The 24,220-nt window shown below is 41.8% G+C and overlaps 1 protein-coding gene and 1 long non-coding RNA gene across 6 annotated transcripts in view; one reads left to right on the forward strand and one right to left on the reverse strand.

The window, feature by feature from the left end:
- Nucleotides 1–10,131: 10,131 nt before the first annotated feature.
- TNFSF8 (TNF superfamily member 8) overlaps nt 10,132–24,220 on the reverse strand; it is a 38,852-nt gene continuing 24,763 nt past the window's right edge. The window contains exons 3-5 of one of the 2 annotated variants that reach the window (XM_010384768.2): nt 22,659–22,730; nt 21,065–21,163; nt 10,132–10,942 (exon numbers count right to left, since the gene is read on the reverse strand). In XM_010384768.2, the coding sequence (XP_010383070.1) occupies nt 10,857–10,942; nt 21,065–21,163; nt 22,659–22,730 (257 nt within the window). In that variant the 3' untranslated portion in view covers nt 10,132–10,856. Of the gene's footprint in view, nt 10,943–17,988; nt 21,164–22,658; nt 22,731–24,220 lie in introns of those variants that run through there. The other variant, XM_010384767.2, reaches the window with a different exon arrangement.
- LOC115893922 overlaps nt 15,730–24,220 on the forward strand; it is a 49,885-nt gene continuing 41,394 nt past the window's right edge. For 2 of the 4 annotated variants that reach the window (XR_004053950.1, XR_004053951.1), the window contains exons 1-2: nt 15,733–16,185; nt 16,316–16,452. This is a non-coding gene — a long non-coding RNA (uncharacterized LOC115893922). Of the gene's footprint in view, nt 16,186–16,315; nt 16,453–24,220 lie in introns of all 4 variants that reach the window. The other 2 variants (XR_004053949.1, XR_004053952.1) reach the window with 2 other exon arrangements.

The raw sequence follows: 24,220 nt of genomic DNA on the forward strand, positions 1-24,220 counted from the left end.
GCTGAACTGCGAGTCAATCAAATGTCTGTCCTTTATAAATTACCCAGTTACGGATATGTCTTTATTAGCAGTGTGATAATGGACTAATGCAGCAGTTATAATAGATAGATGGCACTGGAAGCCATGATCATAGAAGAGACAATGGAAGGAAAAATCCTGCAAAGAACACTAAGTTCAGGCAGATGAAGAGGAAATGGCCAAGTGACTGAGAAAGGTGTCCCAGTGAGGTGGTATATGGAAGACCAGAGAAAAGCATGTGCTAGGCACCGTGACAGACACTGGGAGGCTGAGTAAAACAAAGACCAAGTGATGTCCATTGGATTTGAAAACATGAGGTTTGTTGATAGATAATTGTAACAAGAGCAGTTTCCATTGGGTGTGGAGGTGGAAGGCAGAGCAGAGAGCATCACTGAGAATAAAAGGATGATGCCGAAGTTCTCTTCTGTGTCATGCTTCTAGTTTTATTCTGCTGTGCCCATCATAGTGGCAACCTCTGTTGAGCATTTTGTGTGTCTTTTAAAATTTGTCAAAAAAACACACAGATAAATATCCAATTCCTTCTGTATTTTTAAATTTTCTAGAATAACATAGTAAGTAAAAGAGGAAAAAGGTGAAGTGAGAATTTACATATATTATGTAGAGATATCTCTTGGTAAGTTTGGCTGTGAGTAAGGGATAGAGAGATGGTACAGAAACTGGAGGGGTGAAGATTTGCCTTTTCAAAGGGGTAGGCAGTAGAGCATGTTTGCTTGCTGATGGGAGTGGTTTAGTAGGGAGAAAGGAAGGACTGACTGTATTCCAGGAGAGAATAGAACTAAGGAAGTACAGTCTTTTAGAAGGCAGGGATGAATTCATGGGATGGAATTCAGAGCCTAAGAGGAGAGTTGGCCTTCATTAGGCCTGGGGACACTTCCTCCATCATAACAGGTTAAAAAGAAGAGAAGGTGAGTACAGATATTGTAAGCATGAGCATGGGTGGTGAGAAGCTCAGAATTTGCTTCTGGTGACTTATGTTTCTTCTCAAGTATGAGGAAAGAAATGATATATGTAGGAGGAGTTGTGGGAGAGAGAAGTTATTCACCTTGGGGAGTGGGAAGGTGAGCCTGCCAGAGAAAGATGATCAGCTCTCTGGGCAGTGGTAAAGCCCTGCTAATTCTTGGGATCACCACATTAACATGAAGCCCATCATCTCAGTTGTGCAGTTGTTTCCTCTAGCAACCTACAGCTGCTTGAGGGCAGCCTCAAGGAGGAAGATGTCTGGTGTTGGTAGGAAAGTATGATGGAGGAGGATATAAGTGAATGAGTTGGCAGGATTTGCCAGGAAGTAACTGAAATGATTATTCATGAAATCTAGGATAGACAAGAGGAAAGGGAAGTCAGGAGAGCCGTGAGAAAATTGTGGGGATGGGAGGATGACATCAAAGACTTGTGGTGGGAGTGGTGGGGCTGTTCTGGAGCATGTGATCTGGACTGACGGAAGTGGTCAGGGAGTGGGGTGTTTAAGCTGACATTTCACAGATGATATTGTTTCTGTTGATGAGAAGATTCAAGGTGTGACTGTGGGAGTGGGCAGATGTGATAGAGGGGAGGAAGAGGTGGAGTGGCAGTGGCAACATCAGGGTGCTGGATGTTGAGACTAGTGATGATGATGACAGGAGTTGGGGTGGACAGAAAACTGAGGCAAGAGTTCAGGTTGTCAGGATTAGGGGTTGTGGTCGGGAGGTCAGTAGTTTATAGCAACAAGGAGAGGCTGTGAGTTTGCAAGAGCTTGTGTGTTTTATAAGAGCAAGGGGAAGAGATAGCATGGAAGAAGAAATGGAGAGCACAGACAGCTACCCCGTCTCAAGACTATGAGGTTGTGTTATGAGAGAACAAACCACCTTCCTTTTGAAAGGGCTGTAGGAGAAATGCTGTCTCAGAGAACAGCCAGATTTCAACTAAGGCAAAATATGTAAAAATAACTTATTAAGAAAAGGTTGGAAATTTAGGGTGTTTGCCAACCCCAGAGCAGGCATCCAGAGGGTTACAGTGGAAGGATTTGTGGGGGAGGAACTGGGTTAGGTTAGAGTTAGGTCAGAGGATGTTACAAAGCAGCATGACGATATGAGTCCACTTACTCATTGTTTTCACTGTGGAACCAAGCTTACAAACTAGACTAACTCACGGGTAACTGGCCATTCTGTAAGATTGGTTAGGAGTAATCTGTCTCTGGTCAAATTCTCTAAAAGTCAGGCAGTGATGATGTGAATATAGAATGTGGCTTTCTACGCTTAGGAAGTTACCCAGAACTATTTCCCTCAGCAAGGGTTGTGGACAGGGCAGGTACTCCTAGGGCAAATGAATTCCTGTGCAAAATGTAACCAGTTCCAACCCCTTTTCAAAGCAAAAGTTTTCTCTATAGCATGGTCAGTATCTTGTGTTTAAACATATTTAATTAATGTGACATTATTAGTAGAGTGTAGTTCATATTAGCGTTGGCAATTTCCAGCATAAATATATTATTACGTTATCTTTAAAAGGCCAAATAAAATGTCAATGAAACACCATTTCTCCCTTTAGATTAGAAAAGTAATAAAGATTGGTAGCATCCATTGCTGATAAAGGTATGGGAAATGGATTTCACTATATACTACTGGATTTGTAGTGAATTGTTTCAAAATCGTGGAAGATAATTTGTGACATCTGTTACAATTTTAAAGGCCCATATCCATTGACACCAAATTCCACTTTCAGAAATCTAGTCTACAAAAACATTCTCGTTGTATTTTAGGTGCATAAAGCTATATTTTGGGGAATGTTGTTTATAGTATTGTTGAAATAGTGAAAAATTGAGAATAGCCGGCATGTCTATCAGTGGAGGAATGGTTTTAGAATTATGTCTTTACCGAGAAAGGCTAGACAGACAAGATTTTGATGCACGACAATTATGGTAAAAGAACATTTGCTTGGTCTACAGAAGATCATTAATGTTTTGTGACCATATAAGTTGTAACAGTGGATTGTTTTTATGTTTAGGTATTATTGTTAAATACAGGGACTGTTTCCAGGTCCAGAATATGAATCATAAGTTTGGACGGGCTAGGTGCGGTGGCTCGCTCCTGTAATCCCACCACTTTGGGAGGCCGAGGTGGGTGTATCACAAGGTCAGGAGATTGAGACCATCCTGGCTAACATGGTGAAACCTCATCTCTATTAAAAATACAAAAAAATTAGCCAGGCGTGGTGGCGGGCACCTGTAGTCCCAGCTACTCGGGAGGCTGAGGCAGGAGAATGGCACAAACCTGGGAGACGGAGCTTTCAGTGAGCCGAGATGGCACCACTGCACTCTAGCCTGGGCGACAGAGCAAGACTCCATCCCCCCCCCCCCCCAAAAAAAAAGTTAGGATGGACGTTAGATGTGATTATGATGAAGGTCTGTGGTCCTAGATCTACAGATGCGTGGTGAGAAATTAGAACAAACTGGAGATGGGCCATGGACTCTGCCTAGGCGTGTTAGGAAAATACTTTTGACTCCAAGCCTTAAAATACTCACAATGGAGTTGGTGCTCACCTCCTTCACACAATCACAGAGCTCCCTGGACACTGAACCTCTAAAGGGAAAAGGTCTACCTTGGAGCAGGAGTACCAGGGTTTGCTTGGGAGCATGAGAGTCGAGCTCGGGGCTAGGCCTGGGCCAGGCCCCAGCAGCACTGCTACTTGGGAGGAGCCACTTCACCTTTGTATTCGTTATTAAAAACAGAATTTGGACCGGGCGCGGTGGCTCACACGTGTAATCCCAGCACTTTGGGAGTCTGAGGCAGGGGGATCACTTGAGGTCAGGTGTTTGAGACCACCCTGGCCAATATGGTAAAACCCTATCTCTACTAAAAATACAACAAAATTAGCCGGGCATGGCGGCAGGTGCCTGTCATCCCAGCTACCTGGGGGGCTGAGCCAGGAGAATCGCTTGAACCCGGGAGGCGGAGGTTGCAGTGAGCCCAGATTGTGCCACTGCACTCCAGCCTGGGCAACAAGATGAGACTCCGTCTCAGGAAACAACAACAACAACACAGAATTTGGATCCTTTGGTCAGGTTCTCTGAAATTCTTTTGAGGTGTCTATGGTCAACTGCTTCAGCTTTTGTTTGGTAACCCTGTCCGAAGTTACATATAGGCCGTTCTTCATCTCGTTTCCAAGGCCGAGGAACAGAAAGTAGCCTCTGTTTTGAGGAGGTGGAAGTTAAATATACATTTATTTTTTACTGTGACTTGTTCAGGACCACATTTTCCAAAATGCCTTGTTTCCTTTATTGTTTCTGCAAAGGAAAGTTCTATTAATATTGTTTTACTTTGAATATATATAGAATATATATGGAATAGTCTTTTAAATTAGGGCTTATTTTGAAAAATTCTGAGTTTAATTCACATGTATGCCAACACCTTCCAAAATAAGATAATGTTCAGAGACTGTTGTTCTGCTCAGATGACTTACAAAAATTTCTGGAATATTCACATTCGAAGATTCCTTATTAATGAATGTCTTTGACTTAAATCTAACCAAGAACTGCAACATTATTCTTTGTACATTTTCATTTATATAGTGTTAACAAGCTTAGTTGCAAACAAATAAAATACTTAAGCTATTTGCTTACCTTGCCTTCTTAAAAAAATAAAGAAAAGAAGTGCTAGACAGCCATTTGAAAGAATGAGAAACAAGGACAGATCTGTACATATTGACATGAAAGGATGTCTTTGCTATATAACTGAGCAAATTCAATCATGTTATATATATAACATGTTATATATATACTATATATTTGTAGAAGAAGTGAGGTCATATGTCAACAAAAAACATGGGTAGAAGAATATTTGTAGCTTCTTTATTCATAATACCCCCAAAATTAAAACAACCCTAATGACAATCAACAGAAAAATGAATAAAGACATGAATAAAGAATAGCCTATCTAGATCTGAGATTTAGCTAGCAAAGCTGGTCTTTCTGGCTGTGAAGCTAAACTGCATCCTCCAGCTTAACCTTTCATAGTGATGAAGTTGATATTTTAATTTCCTATCTGCCTTAATATTTGTTTTACTCTTCAGTTCGTTCAAGAGCCTGAATGCAGAAAGAGGTAGCTCTCACTACTTCTGAAACTTTAATAGTGGTATTAAGAGATACTTTTACCCTTTTTAGTTGCATTATATTCAGTATTTTAAAATAAAACAAATTTTAAATAAAACAAACTAGTCACAAAGAATTTTTAACATCTGTCAAGGAAATATATTTTTAAAGTATGATCTTCATGGACCATCTAAGCCTCCTTCCTCTTCCGCTTATCCAGCTCTCTTTCCATTACCCTTTCCTTCTCCATGTTCTTCCTGCTGTACCTTAGCCAAACTTCAGCCCTGACAGAAAGCTACGTAGTACTCTTCCCTCTTTGAAGTCCTAGACTTTTTACTCAGCACCATCAGGTCTGCACGGCTAATTTCTCCTATAGATCTTTCTTCTCTGGCTGACCAAAGGTGAAGCCCTCCAAAGCCAAACCCCACAGGATTGCTCCTTGGACTTACCACAGGAGTTCTACCACTTAGGCATTCCCATTACATTCCTTGAATTAAATTAACCCCTCAGGTCCTCTTTACCTTATCTTTGCATTGGGAATAATAATAGGATCAATATCGTAGAATACCTGTGAATGTTGAGAGAGTTATTTGAACGTAAAAGATCTTAGACCAGTGCCTGGCTCTCAGTAAACTCCTACTACATGTTAGCTATTCTTATTAGCTCATATTATTGCATTTATTGGGCTTTTAAATATGTTATTTTATACTTTTATCAGGCTGTTTTGTGATAAAACGTGACTGATTTTCTAACTTAGTTTTTAAGCTTCATTAAAAACACACCTGGGTCTTGCGCTTTTCTTGCATTTCCTTTGTGCTAGTTGAATTTGCTATCTGCAATACCACAGCAAAACAATCATATTGAAATTTCAGTGTTTTCTTTAACCTGTGTTTCTGAAATACTATTAGTCTGATGCTTTTTGAAGTGCTGATATTCTAGATATAATAGATCTATCTTTATCATACAGAGATTTTACTTGAGTATTTGGAGAAAGAGATAAAGAAAGCTTCCCTCAAAAAGATAGAATGTAACTAATTTGGTCTCTGAAAATCTGGGTTAGTGTCCTGGTTATTGCAGTTATTTATCAGGTAGGTGATTTTCATCTCTGATTCTGTTTCCCTACATCAATGAAATGGAAACAATAATGTCTCATTTTTAATGCAGCATTTAGGTTTCTCCTGCATTTCAATATTCAGATTAAAATACCAAAACAATTGTATTTACTTAATAAAAATACTATTTAAAAATAGACCACTGTTACACTATACATTGACTTTGTAATCACTGGTGTGTGTGTGTGCTTGTATATGTGTGTGTATATGACATTGTTGAGTTAGTAACTGCACAAAACTGTGTGGACCAAAAGAAGGTTCTCTATAGATAGTAATAGGTGCTGCTGGGTGGAATAGGTGTTATAAATTGACAGCAACTTGCAAAACTGGTCAATATGTACAGAGTGATAATCAGTTGCATCACATGGGACACAACTTGTATTTTTACAGACAAGAATTATTTGCATTGCTATCAATTTTCTGCAACTTTCAGGGCTGTGAAACAAATCCCAGAGCCAATGAAAGCATAAAATAACCAAAATTTATGAGCTAGTCAGTACTCTCCCTAAATTTCAAAGTCTCACAATTTTTCCCTATACTACATGTTTTCTCAAATAGAACACTATTCTTGTTAATCCTTTATTTAAAAGAAGGCTTGAGTTAATTATTTAAAAATGTATAACTATATAGAGCATTTAAGGAGTATTTGGGTACAATAGTTTTGCTTGGAAAAGAGCTTGAACCAAGAGGACAAAATTTCAGACAGAATTTTTTTTAAAGGTAATTACTGCTTGTATTCAAATCAAGGGAGGTGGAACAAGATGGCAGAATAGGAGGCTCCACTGGTTGTCCTCCCCACAAGGACACCAATTTAACAACTATCTACACACCAAAAAATACCTTCGTTAGAGCCAAAAATCAGGTGAGCACTCACAGTACCTGGTTCTAACTTCAAATTGCTGAAAGAGGCACTGAGGAGATAGAAAAAACAGCTCTGAATTGCTGATGCCACCCCTCCCCCACCCTCCAGCAGCCATGGTGTGGAGAGTGTCTATGGGTGCTGGGGTAGGGAGAGCACAGCAATTGTGAGGCAATTGAACTCAGCGCTGTCTTCTTAGAGCAGAAAGGAAAACTGGACAAAACTCAGCTGATGCCAGCCCACCGAGGAAGCATTTAAACCAGCCCTAGCCAGAGTGGAGTCATGAATCCCAGAAGTCCAAACTTGAGTTCCTGCAAACCTCACCATTGAGGGCTACAGTGCTCTGTGTCTCCAGATAAACTTGAAAGGCAGTCTAGGCCATAAGGGCTGCAACTCTTAGGTGAGTCCTAGTGCCGAACCGGGGCCAGGGACAGTAGAATGGGTGGCAGGTGACATACTGAGACATCAGCTGCATCAGCCAAGAGACTGCTGGCATCACCCTTCCCCTAGACCCAGGCTGCACAGCTCCTGGCTCCAGAAGAGACCCCTTCCTTCTGCTTGAGGAGAGGAGAGGAAAGAATAAGGAGGACTTTGTCTTGCATGTTGGATAGCAGCTCAGTCACAGCAGGAGAGGGCACCAGACAGAGTTGCACCCACGCCCTAGCTCTCAGATGAGGCATACCCTGGGCCAGAAGGGAACCCAGTGCCTTGAAGGAAAGGACACAGTCCTGGCAGCATTCGTCATCTGCTAACTGAAGAGCTCTTGGGCGCTGAATAACCACCAGTGATGTCCAGGTACTACTTTGAGGGCCTTGGGTAAGCCTCTGGGACTTGCTGGCTTCAGGTGAGCCTCAGCACATTACCAGCTGAGGTGGATATGGGGCAAAACTCCTTCTGCTTGAGAAAAGCAGAGGGAAAAGTAAAGGGGACTTTGTCTTGCACCTTAGATACCAGCAGTTGGGTAGAGCACCAAGTGGGCTCCTGGGGTCCCTGATTCCAGGACTTGATTCTTGGATGGTGTTTATGGACCTGCCCTGGGTCAGAGGAGAGTCCACTGCCCTGATGAGTGAGTCCCAGGCCAGGCAGCATGCATCACAAGCTGACTTAAGAAAACTTCAGCAGTAGTCTGGCAGTACTCCTCGTGGCCTGGGGTGGGGCTCCCCTATCTTTGGAAAGGGGTTTCTGTCCATCCACAGATGAATGGATAAAGAAAATGTGGTATACATATTCAGCAATAAAAAAGAATGAGATTTTGTCATTTGTAACAACATGGATGGAACTTAAGATCATTATGTTAAATGAAATAAGCCAGGCACAGAAAGACAAACATCACATGTTATCGCTTATTTGTGGGGTCTAAAAATCAAGACAATTGAACTCACGGACATAGAGAGTATAAGGATGGTTACCAGCAGCTGGGAAGGGTAGTGAGGGGTTGAAAGGGAGGTGGGGAATAGTTAATGAGTAAAAAAAAGAAAAAATAGAATGAATAAGAACTACTATTCGATAGTACAACAGGGTGACTTTAGTCAATAATAACTTACCTGTACATTTAAAAATAAACAGTATAATTGAATTGTTTGTAACTCAAAGGATATATGCTTGAGGGGCTGGATACCCCATTTCCCATGATAAGATTATTTCACCTGCATACCTGTGTCAAAACTTCTCATGTACTTAGAAATACATACACCTACTATGTACCCACAACAACTAAAAATTTTAAAAAGAGAAAACAAATATATAAACAAAATCTGTTAAAAAGTAAATATTTCATAAGTATCCACCATGTTAGATGAATAATAATGATACCTTGCCTTATGGGGCATATCCCATACTTATCCACTCACAGTGTTGTATAAGTTGTAGTGTTGTGGTTTGGCCCTATGTTTGAGCAGGGACCAAACTCATAGGATACCTGTGAATATTAAAATTATGTCTGATAGGATATTTTCAGAAGTCTGGGTAATTCAGTCTGGAGAATAGCCATATATGAGGTTTTGTGATTCATTACAATCCACTTAAGTTCCCTTTTTTCATATCCTTCTTTTTCTTATTATTATTTTTTATTTTAGATGGAGTTTCCCTCTTGTTTTCCGGGCTGGAGTGCAATGGCACAATCTTGGCTTGCTTCACTGCAACCGCCACCTCCTGGGTTCAAGTGATTCTTCTGCCTCAGCCTCCCAAGTAGCTGGGATTACAGGCGTGTGCCACCATGCTCTGCTAATTTTGTATTTTTTTTTTTTTTAGTACAGATGGGGTTTCACCATGTTGGTCAGGCTGGTCTCAAACTCCTGACATCAAGTGATCCACCTGCCTCGGCCTCCTAAAGTACTGGGATTACAGATGTGAGCCACAGTGCCTGGCCTCATATCCTTCTAAGGCACTGTCTGATCTCTTCTAAACTCCCTTGAGTGGTTGATTGAAGAAAAGCATCTAAGAACAAATAATTTTCCTAGAACAGTACATTCTAAATCTATATTTTACAAAGAGACATTTTGATTAAAATTATTTTCATTATTATGAAGACATTCAAATCCTCAAATGTCTCGGTTTACTGGTTGTAAAGAAAAAAAATTCTCACATCTCTAACCTCCTTATTTTAAAACATGATCTTTTTGGAAGCTATTCCTTTCTCATTGCTTTTGGTGGACTTGCCTCTGAGGCCTTTTCTTTTTTAAGTTTACTACTTCTTCATATTGTTAGGATAGATATTATCAAGTCCATGATCAAAAATCATGCATTAGCCCATGGAACCTCTTAGCACTCAGAGGCATGCTCTATACATGATTCCAACAAAGTTTGTACTCCCCTCTCACAGCTGACAATATTGAAAAGTTCAGATAGAGACTGATCATATGGTTCTCTTTGTAGGAGAATTAATGATGTATGTGTGTGTGCGTGTGTGTTGTAAGTGTGTATATCTAAACATACCTGGAGTCACCAGCAATATATAGTAGGTCCATCAGACATTTTATGTAAACAGCTCCTGGATTCTGGGGCAGTTACTCAACTCTGCCATTATAGCATAAAACCAGCCATAGACTGTACATAAATGAATGAATGTGGCTGTGTTCCAATAAAACTTTATTTAAAAATTATGCAGAGTCCCCTGAGGTTGTAGTTTAGTGATCTCAGAATATAGTGTAGTTCTAGACAAGAAATCAGAATAGCAGGGGCTCCCGCTCTCAGTTCTGCTTCTTTCCAGTCGAGTGCACAGCTTAGTTCTCTCTTGTGCTATTTGAAAGAATAGTGATATAAACTTTAAAGCACTATGCAGACATCTAAGATGGTATTCATTTAATCTTTCACTTAATCAAGAAATATATACCAAATGCCTGCTGTGTCAAAAACTTTCCTAGAACAACAAAGTGATTGTAGGTAAGAATGAGTCACCTAAACTTTGGAAAAGGTACCAATACTGGGCCGTTGCATGATTGTCAGGTTGGGGTCATAGGGTAAGATGACAGCCTGAGAGGTGGGAGTGGGGTTTTCCCCTGAAGGGAATTGATGTTCACACAGTCACACATTTTGGGAAGTGATTAATTCTGGGAAGGAAATGAGTTGGCACTTTGAGTAGGGGGTGGTCAGACTTCTCTCTCTGGGGCCAGGAAGTGTTGGGCCACGATTCCAAATCATGGACAGGTCCAGATGATTCTGTTTGTTTCCTGGCTATGTCGGTTTAGGCCCAGAGTGACTGGTACCATCAAGTTCACGACTTTCCACTTAGCAGTGACAGTGACCCACGGTAGAAGCAGTTCGTGTCTGCAGCAACCAGCATCAAGGTTCAGGGTTGTAGAGTCTCAAGGCAGCAGTGTCCCTTCCCAGAGGCCAGGGTAGAGTGGGAATGGTGGAGGATCATGCCACAGTAATCTGGAAGAAAGAATAACTTTACATTTTAGATACTGGCAGGAGAGATGTAACACACTTTGACATTGTTCTCACTCAGAAGCCCACAGTCTAGCAGGGAGGCAAACATACAATTATGCCATCATAGTCAGTGTGGTAGGTTTTTAGACAGAAGTGAGAATATCAAGGTCCAGGTTGGATATCTAATTCAGTCTGGGAGTGGTTCTTGAGCAATAATGTCTGAGTTGAGATTTCATGAATGAGGTCAAATTAACAAGCTGTGAATGAAGGGCAAGGACCTTGTGGACAAAGGAATCAGCAGGGACTGTGTAAAGTAGCAATATAAAGCGGTTTAAGTAAACACATCATAAGGAGGATGAAAAGACCAGATGCAATTGAGGACCATGTGAGTGTATGAATGTAATGTTGGTGGTAGAAATGAAACCTCCTTCAGTGTTTTCTTGCTGTTTACTCATCCTATTGTATTGATCCTGTGATGGATTGTGGCCTTTCTTCCCTTGAGTACTGTGGCATATGCTGACTGCATCCAGCCAGCTGGTCAAATGACACTCATTGTGAGAATGGAAGGCATAGTCAGAACGTCAAGGAGATTAGGTCATCTGCGTCGCTAGCAATGGAAATGAAATGATGAAATACTTCAGCTGGTTTTTGCTTGGAGCCTCCTGGTTGTGAAGGAGGATCAGCCTTGAAATCAGCATGTTCTTGACACACACAGTTCTTGACTGTGTGTGTAGGACACTGATCTGTGTGCTGGGATTTGGAGATGGATTCTTCTTGTCTTCTAAGTGCTCATTTCTAAGTGGGAAAAGTGTTTATTGCCAGAGCAATCAGTGCTGCTTCTAGAGAGGCACAGGGAGGGGACCCTGATACTGCATCTCCCAAACAGTCAGTTGGTTATCTAGTCCAGTTTTCCCTGCAGGATGAAACCATCCTTTGAGAGTTGGCCTCATAGAGACCTTTGTTGATCCAATGACTGGCTTTTCTGAATGCAGTTGGGAATAGGCTTCAGTGGATTTGAGGAAGTTTCACTTTTCTCAAACTTGCATTGACTCATTTTTTCCTACTCCTCTCCCCAAGGTCTAACTCCTTCACAGATACTGAATATGATAAAATACCCCAAGAGTTAAACACTTTCCAAGCTTATTCTATGTGTTTGTTCTCCCAACAGTTTTGGGAAGGATTATGCATCCCATTGTACAGCTGAGAAAATTTAAGTTTAGAAAGTCCCTGTGACTTGCCAAGGTCATAGAGTTAGTAATTGCTTGAGCTCAGATTCAAATTGGTTTCCAACTGCCAAGGCCACTGTTCTTTCCCATCTGCCACCCTCAGACTTGCTTTTTCTCTTTCCTTGGCTATAGGGAAAGTACAGCCCCCATAGAAGTTTCTAAACTGCGTCCAAAGCTTTCAACATATTGTCCAGAATCTTCCTAGTGCTTGCCCAGTATTCCCAAGGGAGAGAGTTGAACCACAAGCAGTTGTTAAAAATTCACTGGTGATCATTACAAATGGATACCATCATGTTGACTTGACGGTTTTGTGGTGTTTAGACCCTCATGTTTGCATAAGCTGCAGACAAGGAAGACAAGGTCAATTCGTGAAAGTCCACTTGGGGAAACAGAGAAACATACCAGATTATCAGCAATCTTCTCCACTTACCAGCAACAGTCATCCAACTAGTGTTCTTCAGATTGTAAGGTGCACCTGAATCTCTTGGATCATATTAAAATGCAGATTCTGTTCCAGTTTTTAGGTATGTATGAGATGCCTGCATTTTTAACAAGCTCTCTGGTGATACCAGGCACCAGGATATAACTTAGACAGCAAAGGTTTAAACCACTGACTCTTATACTTGGCTTAAGTTTGGGAGCTCAAAATAATCCTGATACCTGTGTTCTAACTCCAGAGATTCTAATTTAATTGCTCTAGGAAGTGGCTTGGGATTTCAGGATTCTCAGGTATACCAAGGTTTGTTTTAAACTTTCTGGTGTATTTCAAAATATCTAGAAGAGAGGATTTTGAATGTTCTCACCTCAAATAAATAACTGTTTAAAGTAAGGGATATGTTCAATAAAGTAAGGGATATGTCCACTATTGTACAATGTATACATGAATTGAAATATTATATTGTGCTACCTAAGTATGTACACTATTTTTGTGTCAATCAAAAATAAAATAAAACTTAAAAAACTTTCTAAGGTTAATCTCACTATTTCTAATCACAAAATGACTAGAATAGCATATAGATATCTCAGAGGCAGGAAGGGAAACGGATTCTACAGCAAATATACCACAGTTTGCTCAGAAATTTTTTTTTCCTTCTGTGTTCTCAGATGGCGCAGGTAGATTCCGCTTTCTAAAAATTTCACCTTTCTGTAATAGGCATTCTTATCTCCTGAGTGCTGAAAATTCTTTCTTTTTCTTCTTTCTTTTCTTTCTCTTGGAGGGCGGGAGGAGGTAGGGGATGTCTGGTGATGATGTCTGATCTGGGTCCTTGATTGTTTCTTCGGGTCAGGATCGTCTGTGATGGGTGGCTTGTTATGGAGAGTGGGAGGGTCGTTCTGTTCGGTATTTCTTTCTTCTTTCTTTCTTTCTTTCTTCTTCTGGCTTCTTGTCTTTCTTCGTTGTTCTTTTTCTCTCCTTCCTTCCTTCCGTCCTTCCTTCCTTCCTTCCTTCCTTCCTTCCTTCCTTCCTTCCTTCCTTCCTTCCTTCCTTCCTTCCTTCTTTCTCTTTCTCTCTTTCTCTCTTTCTTTCTTTCTTTCCTTTCTTTCTCTTTCTTTCTCTTTCTTTTCTTTCTTGCTGAGATGGAGTTTTTCACTCTTATTGCCCAGACTGGAGTTGCAGTGACATAATCTCGGCTCACTGCAACCTCCTCCTCCTGGGTTCAAGCAAGTCTCCTGTCTCAGCCTCCCGAGTAGCTGGGATTAGAGGCATGTGTCACCATGCCTGGAGAATTTTGTATTTTTAGTAGAGACGGGGTTTCTCCATGTTGGTCAGGCTGGTCTTGAACTCCTGACCTCAAGTGATCCACCCGCCTCGGCCTCCCAAAGTGCTAGGATTACAGGCATGAGCCACCATCCCCAGCCTGAAAATTATTTCTAAGAAAAATAGGGGCTTTCAATGAACATTTCCATATTTTGAAAAGAACTGTTTTTACTTTTTTTCTTGGTATGGCTTATTTGATATCTTTTCCTTAAAATGGACTTAACGTTTAAAGTGGTTTTCTTTGATAATTCATTTAAGAAATATTTATTGAATGGCCATCTACTATGTCCTAGGAATTGGGCTGGGCTGTGAGTACCCAGTGCTGAATAAGATTGATAGGGTCCCTGCCTTCTGGGAATTTGAATGTTGGAGAGGAATGATAGAGAGAACCAGGGGTGAAGGATAAAGTGTCATGCAATTAAGGATGGGGAAATATGGTAGGAGACAGCAAGGCATTGGTGAAGCTGGCAGAGTCAGGAAGACTTCTCTGACGAGGTGATATTGAAATGGAAATCAGAACAATGATAGGAGTTAATCAGGCAAAAGAGTGTGACAGGAGTATCCTAGGAAGAAGAAAAATTATCTGCAAGCTTCTGGTGGGCAGGCGGAGCATGGAAGATTGGAGGAACTGGAAGAAGTGCAATGTGATTTGATCATAGAGCACAAGGAGGTGGGGCTGAGCACAAAACTAGAGAGACATTCAGGAGATAGATAGGGAGAGGCCTGGCAGAAAGAGCTTAGAGTTTAGGAAGGCTATGTTCATAGTGACTGGAGCATGAGGTGTGGAGTTAGGCAAACTCGGTCTTAAATCCTAACTCTACCATCCACTGGCTGTGGAACATTGGCCATGCTCCTCAATGTCTCAGACTCTCAATGTCCTTAAATGAAGAATGGGGATAATGATGCCTATTTCTTTTTCTCTTTTTCTTTCTTTTTTTTTTTTTTTTTTTGAGACGGAGTCTTGTTCTGTTGCCTAGGCTGGTGTGCAGTGATGTGATCTCGGCTCACTGCAACCTCCGCCTCCTGGGTTCACGTGATTCTCCTGCCTCAGCCTCCCGAGTAGCTGGGATTACAGGGGCATACCACCATGCTCAGCTAATTTTTTGTATTTTTAGTAGAGATGGGGTTTCAGTATTTTGGCCAGACTGGTCTTAAACTCTGACCTCGTGATCCGGCTGCCACGACCTCCCAAAGTGCTGGAATTACAGGTGTGAGCCACCGCGCCCGGCTCAATGGTGCCTATTTCATTGGGTTGCTTTGAAGATTAAATAAGTGAGTGCAGGAAAAGTCATCACATGTAAGAGCTTGATAAATGGTCATTATCACTATCAATTCCAAGAACAATGGGGAGATACTATTGCTGTCTGGAGATGGGATTTTTAAAGAGTAAGACTGGAGGCAATGCTGTAGCTTAGGAGGTATCCAGAGTGGTGGCTGGAACTAGGAAACTGGAGGAATTAGTTGGATGTTAATTGAGTAGGACGTGAAAAGAAGGATCTTCAGAGACTGAGATAGTCCTTGATATTTGGAATGTTGGAATAGTGTTAAGTTCAGGATGAGTATGGTGGGGTTGGTTTGTACCTAATGGTGAGGTCAGTTTGTACATGTTGTTATTGTATTCATGAGGAATCAGTTGCAGAGAAGAGACTTCACTTTAGCTTGTTTGGCAGGAAGGGGTTTATCACAGAATATTAAATGGCTTGTAGAATTGTCAGGAGGTCTGAGGAAACAGAATCAAGATTGAGCTTTTAGGAGCAACCTATAATGTGACACTTAGGAACTGGGCTGCTATAGTAGCTGCTGTCTCTTCAATAATCTTGCAATCAGGAAGTTTGCCCCTCTAGAACCACAAAACTGCTGCCGCGAACAGGAAACCACTACAATCAGGAAGCTGCTACTGCTGCCGGGCTCCAGAACCAGTGCACATCTGCAACAGACTACATCAGCAGAATGGATGCTTCTCCCCCACCACCTAGGCTCACCCCAACTACTAAGCTCGTATTTGAACATTAAAACCTCTGCAAATGAAGCTGCAGAAAAACCAAACACCTTCACAGATGTGCTTGCTGGCTGGATGGACAAACATTCCAAAATTCTGTCCATTTCAGACTAAATAGTACTAGAGCCTGAGCTGCAAAAGAATAAGGAAAGTATATTTTTAGCATTCCAACATGTGGAGCAGGAGAAGGCACACGAGAACAGTGTTTTGGAAACTGAGGGTTGTGACTTAAGAGAGCATCATAAAATCAATTTAGGTGGTCACAGTAAGTTTTTTCTTTTTTTTTTTTTTCTTAGTCTTTGTTGGCAACATGACATTTCTTCTTCTGGGTCATGGTAGAAAAAAAACCTGGAAAGTCATTATACTAGACATTGAGTGACAATCTTCCATTGCAGAGTTTCAGGAGAGAACTGTGAGAAGAGCCCATGAGGAATATGGACATTTGATCTTGGGGGAGAAATCTTCTGGAGCTGTGCTTGTCCTTCGTGCTTCCTGGTGTTTGTTTATGCTCCAGGAAGAGAGCTAGATCCAGGTAAGCCCCAGAGTGCACTGAAAGGCATATTTCAAACCCATACTAATGAGGGCTGATTTTGCAGTGGCTTGGCAGAGCTGTAGCACACACCACGTTGGGTTGTAAACTGACCTGGCATTCACTGGCACTTGGGATATATGTGTTGAATGAATGTACAGAGCAAAGAAGTACTTAGAAAGTATGGAAGGAGCCATTCAGATTCCAGAGACTAAGCTCCAGGTCATGAGCTCTGATCACAGAGGAGTCTAAACCGTCACGAGCCATGGTTAACTCAGTGTCTTTGTGACACCATTTATAATTTTCCAAGAGTATTTTTGCTTTATAGAAAAATGGCAGCTAGGGGTGGGAGGTGTACAAGAAGAAGATGTGTTTATTGTAGCTTTTTGTGTAACAGCAAAAACCTAAAAGCAAATTAAATGTTCTAGCATAGAAGAATGGACAAACTATGGTATATTCAAACAATTAAATATATAGCAGTTACTCAACCATAACTCTACTATCTAATTCCTTCTCAGAATCCCCAGTCACATAAAGGATGGCTCAGAGAATAGCCTAGTGCCCTAAGAGGTTTTGATGTGAACAAGTACTAAAGGGAGGAAGTGCTGAGGGAAGCTGGCAGAATCTGCCGAACAAGGGAGCTTCCCACAATCCCAGGAATACCACTTACTCTGGGATGGAAGGGACAAACCCTTAAATTAAAAGGATGGAGAAGTCAGCCTGTATCATCTCTAGAACACTCCTGAGATATCTGCCAGACTTGATGGAAGTCCTATTGGATGGAAGCCCAGCAGGGAGCAGACACTTGTGAAGTCCTCAAGTGTGGTTAGTGAGAGAGCTGGTATTTGAGCCCAGTCTCCTATGCCAAACTCCATTATTTCCCACCAGCCTTGATAGGGCCTCCTGCAGCCTTTCTGCAAATCCTCAGGTCATGTCTTTCCAGCCTTACATTGGACAGTCCCCCACATTCAGAGGTTTCCTCTGCTCTTCCCTGCTCTCACCCTGGTGACTCCAGGATGGTGATTTGAATGTGAGACACAGGTGGTCTCTATCCTCTATAGACTCAGTACATGGTCAATATATGATTCAGAAAAGGGTTAGAGGCCAGGTGTGGCGGCTCACGCCTGTAATCCCAGCACTTTGAAAGGCCAGGGTGGGCAGATTGCTTGAGGTCAGGAGTTCGAGATCAGCCTGACTAACATGGTGAAAACCCGTCTCTACTAAAAATGCAAAAATCAGCTGGGCATGGTGGTGTGTGCCTGTAGTCCCAGCTACTCAGGAGACTGCGGTAGGAGGATCACTTGAACCCAAGAAGGGGAGGCTGCAGAGAACTGAGATCGTACCACTGCACTCCAGTTTGGATGAATCTATATTGACTTGTTATTTTTTTATCAGCTCACTCACCATCTTCCTCTACAAGTTCTGCAAGTACACTGAGTGTCTGTGTGTGGTGAGGAGGTGGGGTTTGGAGGGTAGGAGGAAGGGAAGGAGCTCAAGTTGAGTTTTTACCAGAGAGGCCTATGTTTTAGGTAGCCTGGGTTCCCAGTTAAATAAATTATTTATTTCACTTGCATAGATCTCATTTTACTCGCGGAGTATCATTTGCTCATAACATTCCCAGGGGCTGGTTAACCCTCAAGAGTAACAGAATTTAGTTTTAAACTTCCTGGGCTGCCCACTCCCTACATATCTATCAGTTGATTTATGAATGATTATTCTCTTTCTTTTTTTTTTTGGTTACATTATTCATTTAAATGATGTACCCCTTGTGTCTTTAGGTGTTGGCTTTCTAAGCATTGCTTGACAGAGACTGCGATTAGAAACCACTCACAGTGCAAAAGTCAGGTACCTCTGCTTAGAGAACAGTTGGTGAAAAATGAAAATGAAATCTTTCTCGAGTTAGAATGTGAGATGGCAGAAAATTTGCTTCGTTAACACACAGTTGGGTTGCATATACCTTTTGAAGAATGCATGAGTTGTTTAAGCAAGATTCATTTGTCCTACGCAGTTAGTGTGTAACTCAAATGCCAGCCGTTTCCCTGTTTTTTTTTAGCTTTGAGTCTCAAAGTCTGTTTTTTACCACAGACCACTTGGCTTGCTGAATTCAACACCTCTTCCAATGCCTGCTTCTCCCAAAGAATCTACTCACAGAAAGAGTTAAAGAGAAATGTAGACTTTACTGAATATTTCAAAGAGGAGACCTAGGAGGAGGTTGACACAGCACACTGCTCAGCAGATGACTTAAATTTTTCCCTTAGCCATTTTTGTTCTCTCAAGTCCCTCTCATCCATAACACCGCTGCTGATTTGTTCTTTCTTTTTTTCTTGTAAATCTTTTCTAGCTTTTCTTCTGACAAACTTTGCTGGAGTCCTACTCCTTTTCTCTCCTTGAGAAAAATGCAAATTTTGCTCCATGTTTTGGTATAGCAGGGAAGCTTCCATCTTTGTTTTTACTGAAGCATAACCTCAGGGCCTACATTCCATCTCAAACGGCTTGTCAAGGTCCTTCCACAAATAAGATGTTCCTCCAAAGATGATGTACAGATGCCAAGTTGGATATAGCTAGAGAAATCTCATGGCTACCCCATCAGGAGAGAGGTTGCTGTTTCTCAGAAGTCCTCCTCCCCACTTCCAGGGTCATCATTGTCTGTCAACAGCTTTGTGGGGATTTAAAAACCCTTACAGAACTGGTTTTCTGAGAGGTGTTTGAAGCAGGAATATAATTTGCAGGAGATGCAGCAGCCATTCCCTGGCTAGATGACCACATCACTGTTGCACACTGATCGTTTGCTAAAGGCACAACGCTATCCTGACCAAAAATGAAAAATGCCTGCTGCTCAATTATTGTCAACCTAACTGGAATAGAGTCAGGCCTCGTCAGATGGTTTCCCAAACACCCAGATGGTCTCTTAGATTCTGGATGGTCAGCATGGTAGTTCTTTCCATTACATCCTTGAGATCCTGCTGTTGACACCATTCAGCAGGGCACCCTGAACTTTGTCCCCATATTCTGGCTCTGCTGAGATGAGATGCAGTTAGGTGCTACTAGTGTCTTCAATTGTATACTGGGGTAGGGTGGCCTTATTTTGGTTGGAGAGCTTCCAAAATTGTGTCAGAATCTCAGTTCCCAGGGGCTGGTCTTCTGAGATGGAAGAGGTTTTGAAGCAATTCAAACCCAGTCCTTTCATTTTCTAGACTTGGATCCTGAGTTCCAGGGAGGGGAAGGTATAGTGAATTCTTATAAGTTTTGTTGCCTTGGCAACCATTTTGTATACAAGTTTAATTTTCTCATACCAGAAGCTGGGCTTATATGATAAGCCTTGATACGGGTTTCCAGTTCTATACCAGACCTCTAGCCAAGACAAGAACATAGAGGTATCTCTCCTGCCTAGCAGACTGGATTCCCCACTTTTCTGTTGCTTCCTTCAGACCATTCAGGCATTTGCCAGTGAATTGAGAGTGACCACACCCTATTTATTTACCTACACTGTTAACTGCCTTGCTCTCTCTCTCTCTGACTTCTCATTCCTGTCTCATGTAACCCAGAGAAGGAGGACTGCCCTTCAGACCCATTATGCCCTTTCTGTCCAGGATCTGTAAGTAAAAGTCTTCAAACTTGTTTTCCATTGTGGTGGTGTATTAAATCTGTGCTTTCCGTCTCAGGAACGGGGGCTGTCCCAGGCCTGGTTTTCCCTGGGGTTCCTAGGGGCAGGGTCACGTGGAGCACAAGGTCAGCCTCCCAGTGCCAAAGTGATAGTCAGATAGGCATAAACTGGGCATGGTTCAGTCACAAGGGTATCTGCCAGTATAGGGAAGTTTCCTGTGTGAAAGAGTCCTTGATCGCAACTTGGACAACTAAGCATTAGGCCATTTGCAGATAAGAGAAGTATCCCATGAAGGGCACAGTGTAAACACTCACACCCAGCTCCCCTTCATTTCCCCTTAGGGCAGAGTTGCTAGCTGCTCTGATACTGGAGCCCCATTTTATCTGGAGGCTCTCAAAACAGAAGAAATAGATCAAGACCATACAGTGAATTAGTGGTTGGGCTGGGACATCCATTCATCCCTTCTGATTCCCATGTGGGGCTCTGCCCACCACACTACATTGCTTCCCTGCCTGCTATCTGAAAGATACTTCACTCAGAACTCTCTTTTTAACCCTGGAGCTATATCTTTCCAAGAGACAGAAGGCAAGGTATACTATTTAATACCCTGTGCAGTCTGTCTTGGTCTAAAGTTTTCTTTTTGCCCAAGTGTTTGGAGGGATGAAATACTGTATGGTAGAGAGGCGCTTTCTTCCTGAAGGCCAAGAGAAACTGTTCAGTCTGAATTACTGTATAAGAACACGGACAACACATTCTCAAGAGGAAAGGTGCTTGTATCTATGTACTGGAATGTATCCACATTGACTGATACGGTGGTGTTGACCTGCAGGTAATCCAGCAAGAATTGAGAGAGATTCTGGTACACGTGTTTGGTTTGCATTCCAGACTCACACACTGTCACCAGGGCCTGTTTTTTGATATGCTTGTTGATGAGAAGCTCCAACTTCAGATCGACAGAATTATTTGGGCATTGTACGAGAAACTGCAGTTGGCAAATGATGAAGTACAAACCAGGGAACTGGATCACCAGATTCCCATCCTGATATCTGACTCCATGGAGAATGCCATCTTTGTTCCAAGACAATTTGGTTTTGTTTAGATGCTTTGCCACTAGAAAGAGAAGTACAGAAAACAGAATTATTGAGAAGATTGTAGGTATGCATTGCAAAACTCTAAGTCTTTATTCAAAGTTTCCCATTCAAGACCCATGTTTTCTGTAGTGTTCCAATCATCTGAATATCTTCCATGTTACTCCCTCTAGAGTCTACTTATTACTCAAGGCACAGGTATAAAACCACCCGTCTTCCTTTTCTTCAACACTCAAAGCTGGAGGGTCAGAACACACATGGTACTTTACTTTTACCTTCTATAGAATGGTTTTCCACTGAATCATTATCATATTATATTATTCTATGATGATGATGATGATGATCTTTCCCTTTTCAGACTATAAGCTCCTGGACTCTGTTCTCCACAAAGTCGGAACTATCCTGTTCATTTATCATGAATGGGCATTGCAGAAGTTATCAGAGATAGGAAATTTAATAATATTGAGTTTGATAGGCATTGCAGGAAGTGCAAGGTAGGACATTCAATAATATTATTCAGTTAATAACTAATTTAGGTATGAAGATTTCCAGGAGAATCGCCATGAATTTTCACATTAAGATGTATCCTCTAATGGTTCATTGTCTGAATTTTTGAATGCCTTGTTTCCTTCAAAGAGCAGCCAAAAATAATCGTGTAGGTCCCCCATGTGCCTATCAAGGGGCTCTTGCCATCTGGGATTTATTGAAAAGCAGAGAATTAGCAGACCCTCTAAACTGACAAGTTTGTGTTGGAGGGTGAGTCTCTAAGTCCTAACACATGAAAATTAGCACTGACTGGTAAGGGTGACTTTCAGGGCCGGGAAGCTGGCATGCTAGTTTTAATTGCTTCCATGCTTTCCCTTTAAACCTTGTTGCAATTCAACTGAAGAGTGAGAACTAATCTAACTGCAAAATTGAATTTTTAAAATGAGCAGGATGGCTATTCAGAGAATCTGGGCCATCTCTCTCTCATCCTGCAGTCTAAAGTGCCTCTTACTGCTTCATTTGTAAGGGATCTCTTACTTGAAGCACACTGCAATATGCAAATTGGCCCTGTGCTGACATGTTCATTAAGCTGTCAATCTGCGGACAAGGCAATTTTATGGTTCCCTTGTGAATAACTTCATAGAGGCAGAGATTAAGTGCCTGACTCCCTTGCATTAGGAAAAGGACTGTGTACTTTGCTGAAACTGGTAGGTAGCTGAATAAGAAGGGGTGAGGGGTGAGGGGTGGGGCTGGTGGTGGCAGTGATGGTGAGGACCATGAATGCCCACAGAGGCCAGGTAGGCAACATAAAGGAGTGAATGGGGCGAGGAAAGAGAAGACTTGTAGCTTTGGAGAATAACACTCTCCTCGCTAAGACATTCCCATTCAAATTACAAAAAAAATTCCTGCAGACTAAACAGTACACATCTGCAGGTCACATTTGACCATGGGACCCTAATTGTGACTTCTGTTGCTGAAAAGCCACAGAAGCGGTTTTCATATGTTTAGGTTTCCTGGGTTTGGTTACTGACCTTGGAGGTAGGCCCATGACTTCTTGAGTGGAGCCCTTTTCAGGATACATAAGAGGTCTTCTGAGCAATTTCCTAAAAATAAGGAGATGATATATTAAAATGTCTCAAAACACTATGACCCTTTGATGGAGACAATTGCCATTCTGTTTTCCATTTTGAGAATAAGGAGAAAAGCTCTTTATTTCTCATTTTGCCATCAGGTATTTTAAGATTTTAATTTTTTAAATTCTTTTTTATTGATTGCTACCACTTGGACTTTTATGGAAGACTGTGGACGTTAGGGAAGGAAACAAATATGACATCCATTCCTGCAATGTGTCAGGTGCCATTTTCTGCCACTATACATATTTCATCTCCTTAATATTTGCAGCAACTCTGTGACGGGGTATTATTAAGTCCCTTTTACAGATGGGAAAAAAATCTGGGGACCAGGCAGGTGAAATACATTGTTTCATGGCGCCTTGCCAGGCAGTGGTAGTGAGAATGATAATACTGATAGTAAATACTGTCAACTTACCCACCACACGCCAGAAACTAGTCTGGGTACTTTTACAGCTGGGTAATGTATCAGCTAATCTAGTTCTCAGACTAATCCTACAGGGTTAACTTTGATGCCTAGAGATGGTCAATACCATCACTTAAGTTCAGGCAAGTTTGTGTAAATGCTGGAATTGCCCATGGCTAATTCCAGAGGCCAGGTTTCCTGTTCTAGGCTATTTTGCTAGAGAACAAAGATAAAAACATCTTGGTGTTCAATTTTAAGAGGATACAGGGTTAAATAAATCTTAGCAGAAGTCCTACTATTTGGAGCTTCCTTGGCAGAGGCAAATATAATATTATGTTATTATTGTATTTAAGAAATAAAAATATTTTTCACATATTCACTAGTGATGGTGGCTTAGCTTTTTTTTAATCATAGTAACTACTTAATATTTTGTATGCAAAGATTCAAATTATACATTTCCTGCAATGACTCTTGAATTCAACTTATTCAGAGCAAATCTCTTCTTTGATCCTTGGTTTCCCCAAGTGTAAAACTGGGTAATCTTTGACCTGACATGGATATCTTTTCAAAGATGTCACCAGAGGTGACCATCCATCAGAGACTAGGCAACCAAAGGCCCATTCAACGGAGCAGCCACACCCTGGGATGTTTGCTCACTGCATTGCCGAGTAGTACCTGCTGGGCTCACAACCTTTCCCATTGCAATCTCTGCCCAGCCCTGAGAAAGTCCCTCCTGGCCACCCTCATAGCTTCATGGGGGCTTTGGAGTGGTTGAAAGTTAAATGAAGAGTTCCCTCTGCTGTCTGAACAAGCTCACTGCGAGAGGCACCCCCAGCAGAAGCAGGGGCAATTTTCCTCCTTATCTGCTGCATCCACATAGAGCTTCTGGTCCAAAGCTCTCTTGGTGGTGAGGGCCAGTGGGTCAGCTGTCATTCTCTTGGTTTCATCCTCATGCATCCTCTGATCAGTGCTCTGGTCCTGCCTGTTGCAGCCCACAGCCCATGCTCTTGGGGTGTGTAGTCAGAACCCCAACACTGATGGCTGCTTATGCTCCTAA

The sequence above is a fragment of the Rhinopithecus roxellana genome, chromosome 16 (genome assembly GCF_007565055.1).
Source record: "Rhinopithecus roxellana isolate Shanxi Qingling chromosome 16, ASM756505v1, whole genome shotgun sequence".
Classification (NCBI taxonomy): domain Eukaryota; kingdom Metazoa; phylum Chordata; class Mammalia; order Primates; family Cercopithecidae; genus Rhinopithecus; species Rhinopithecus roxellana.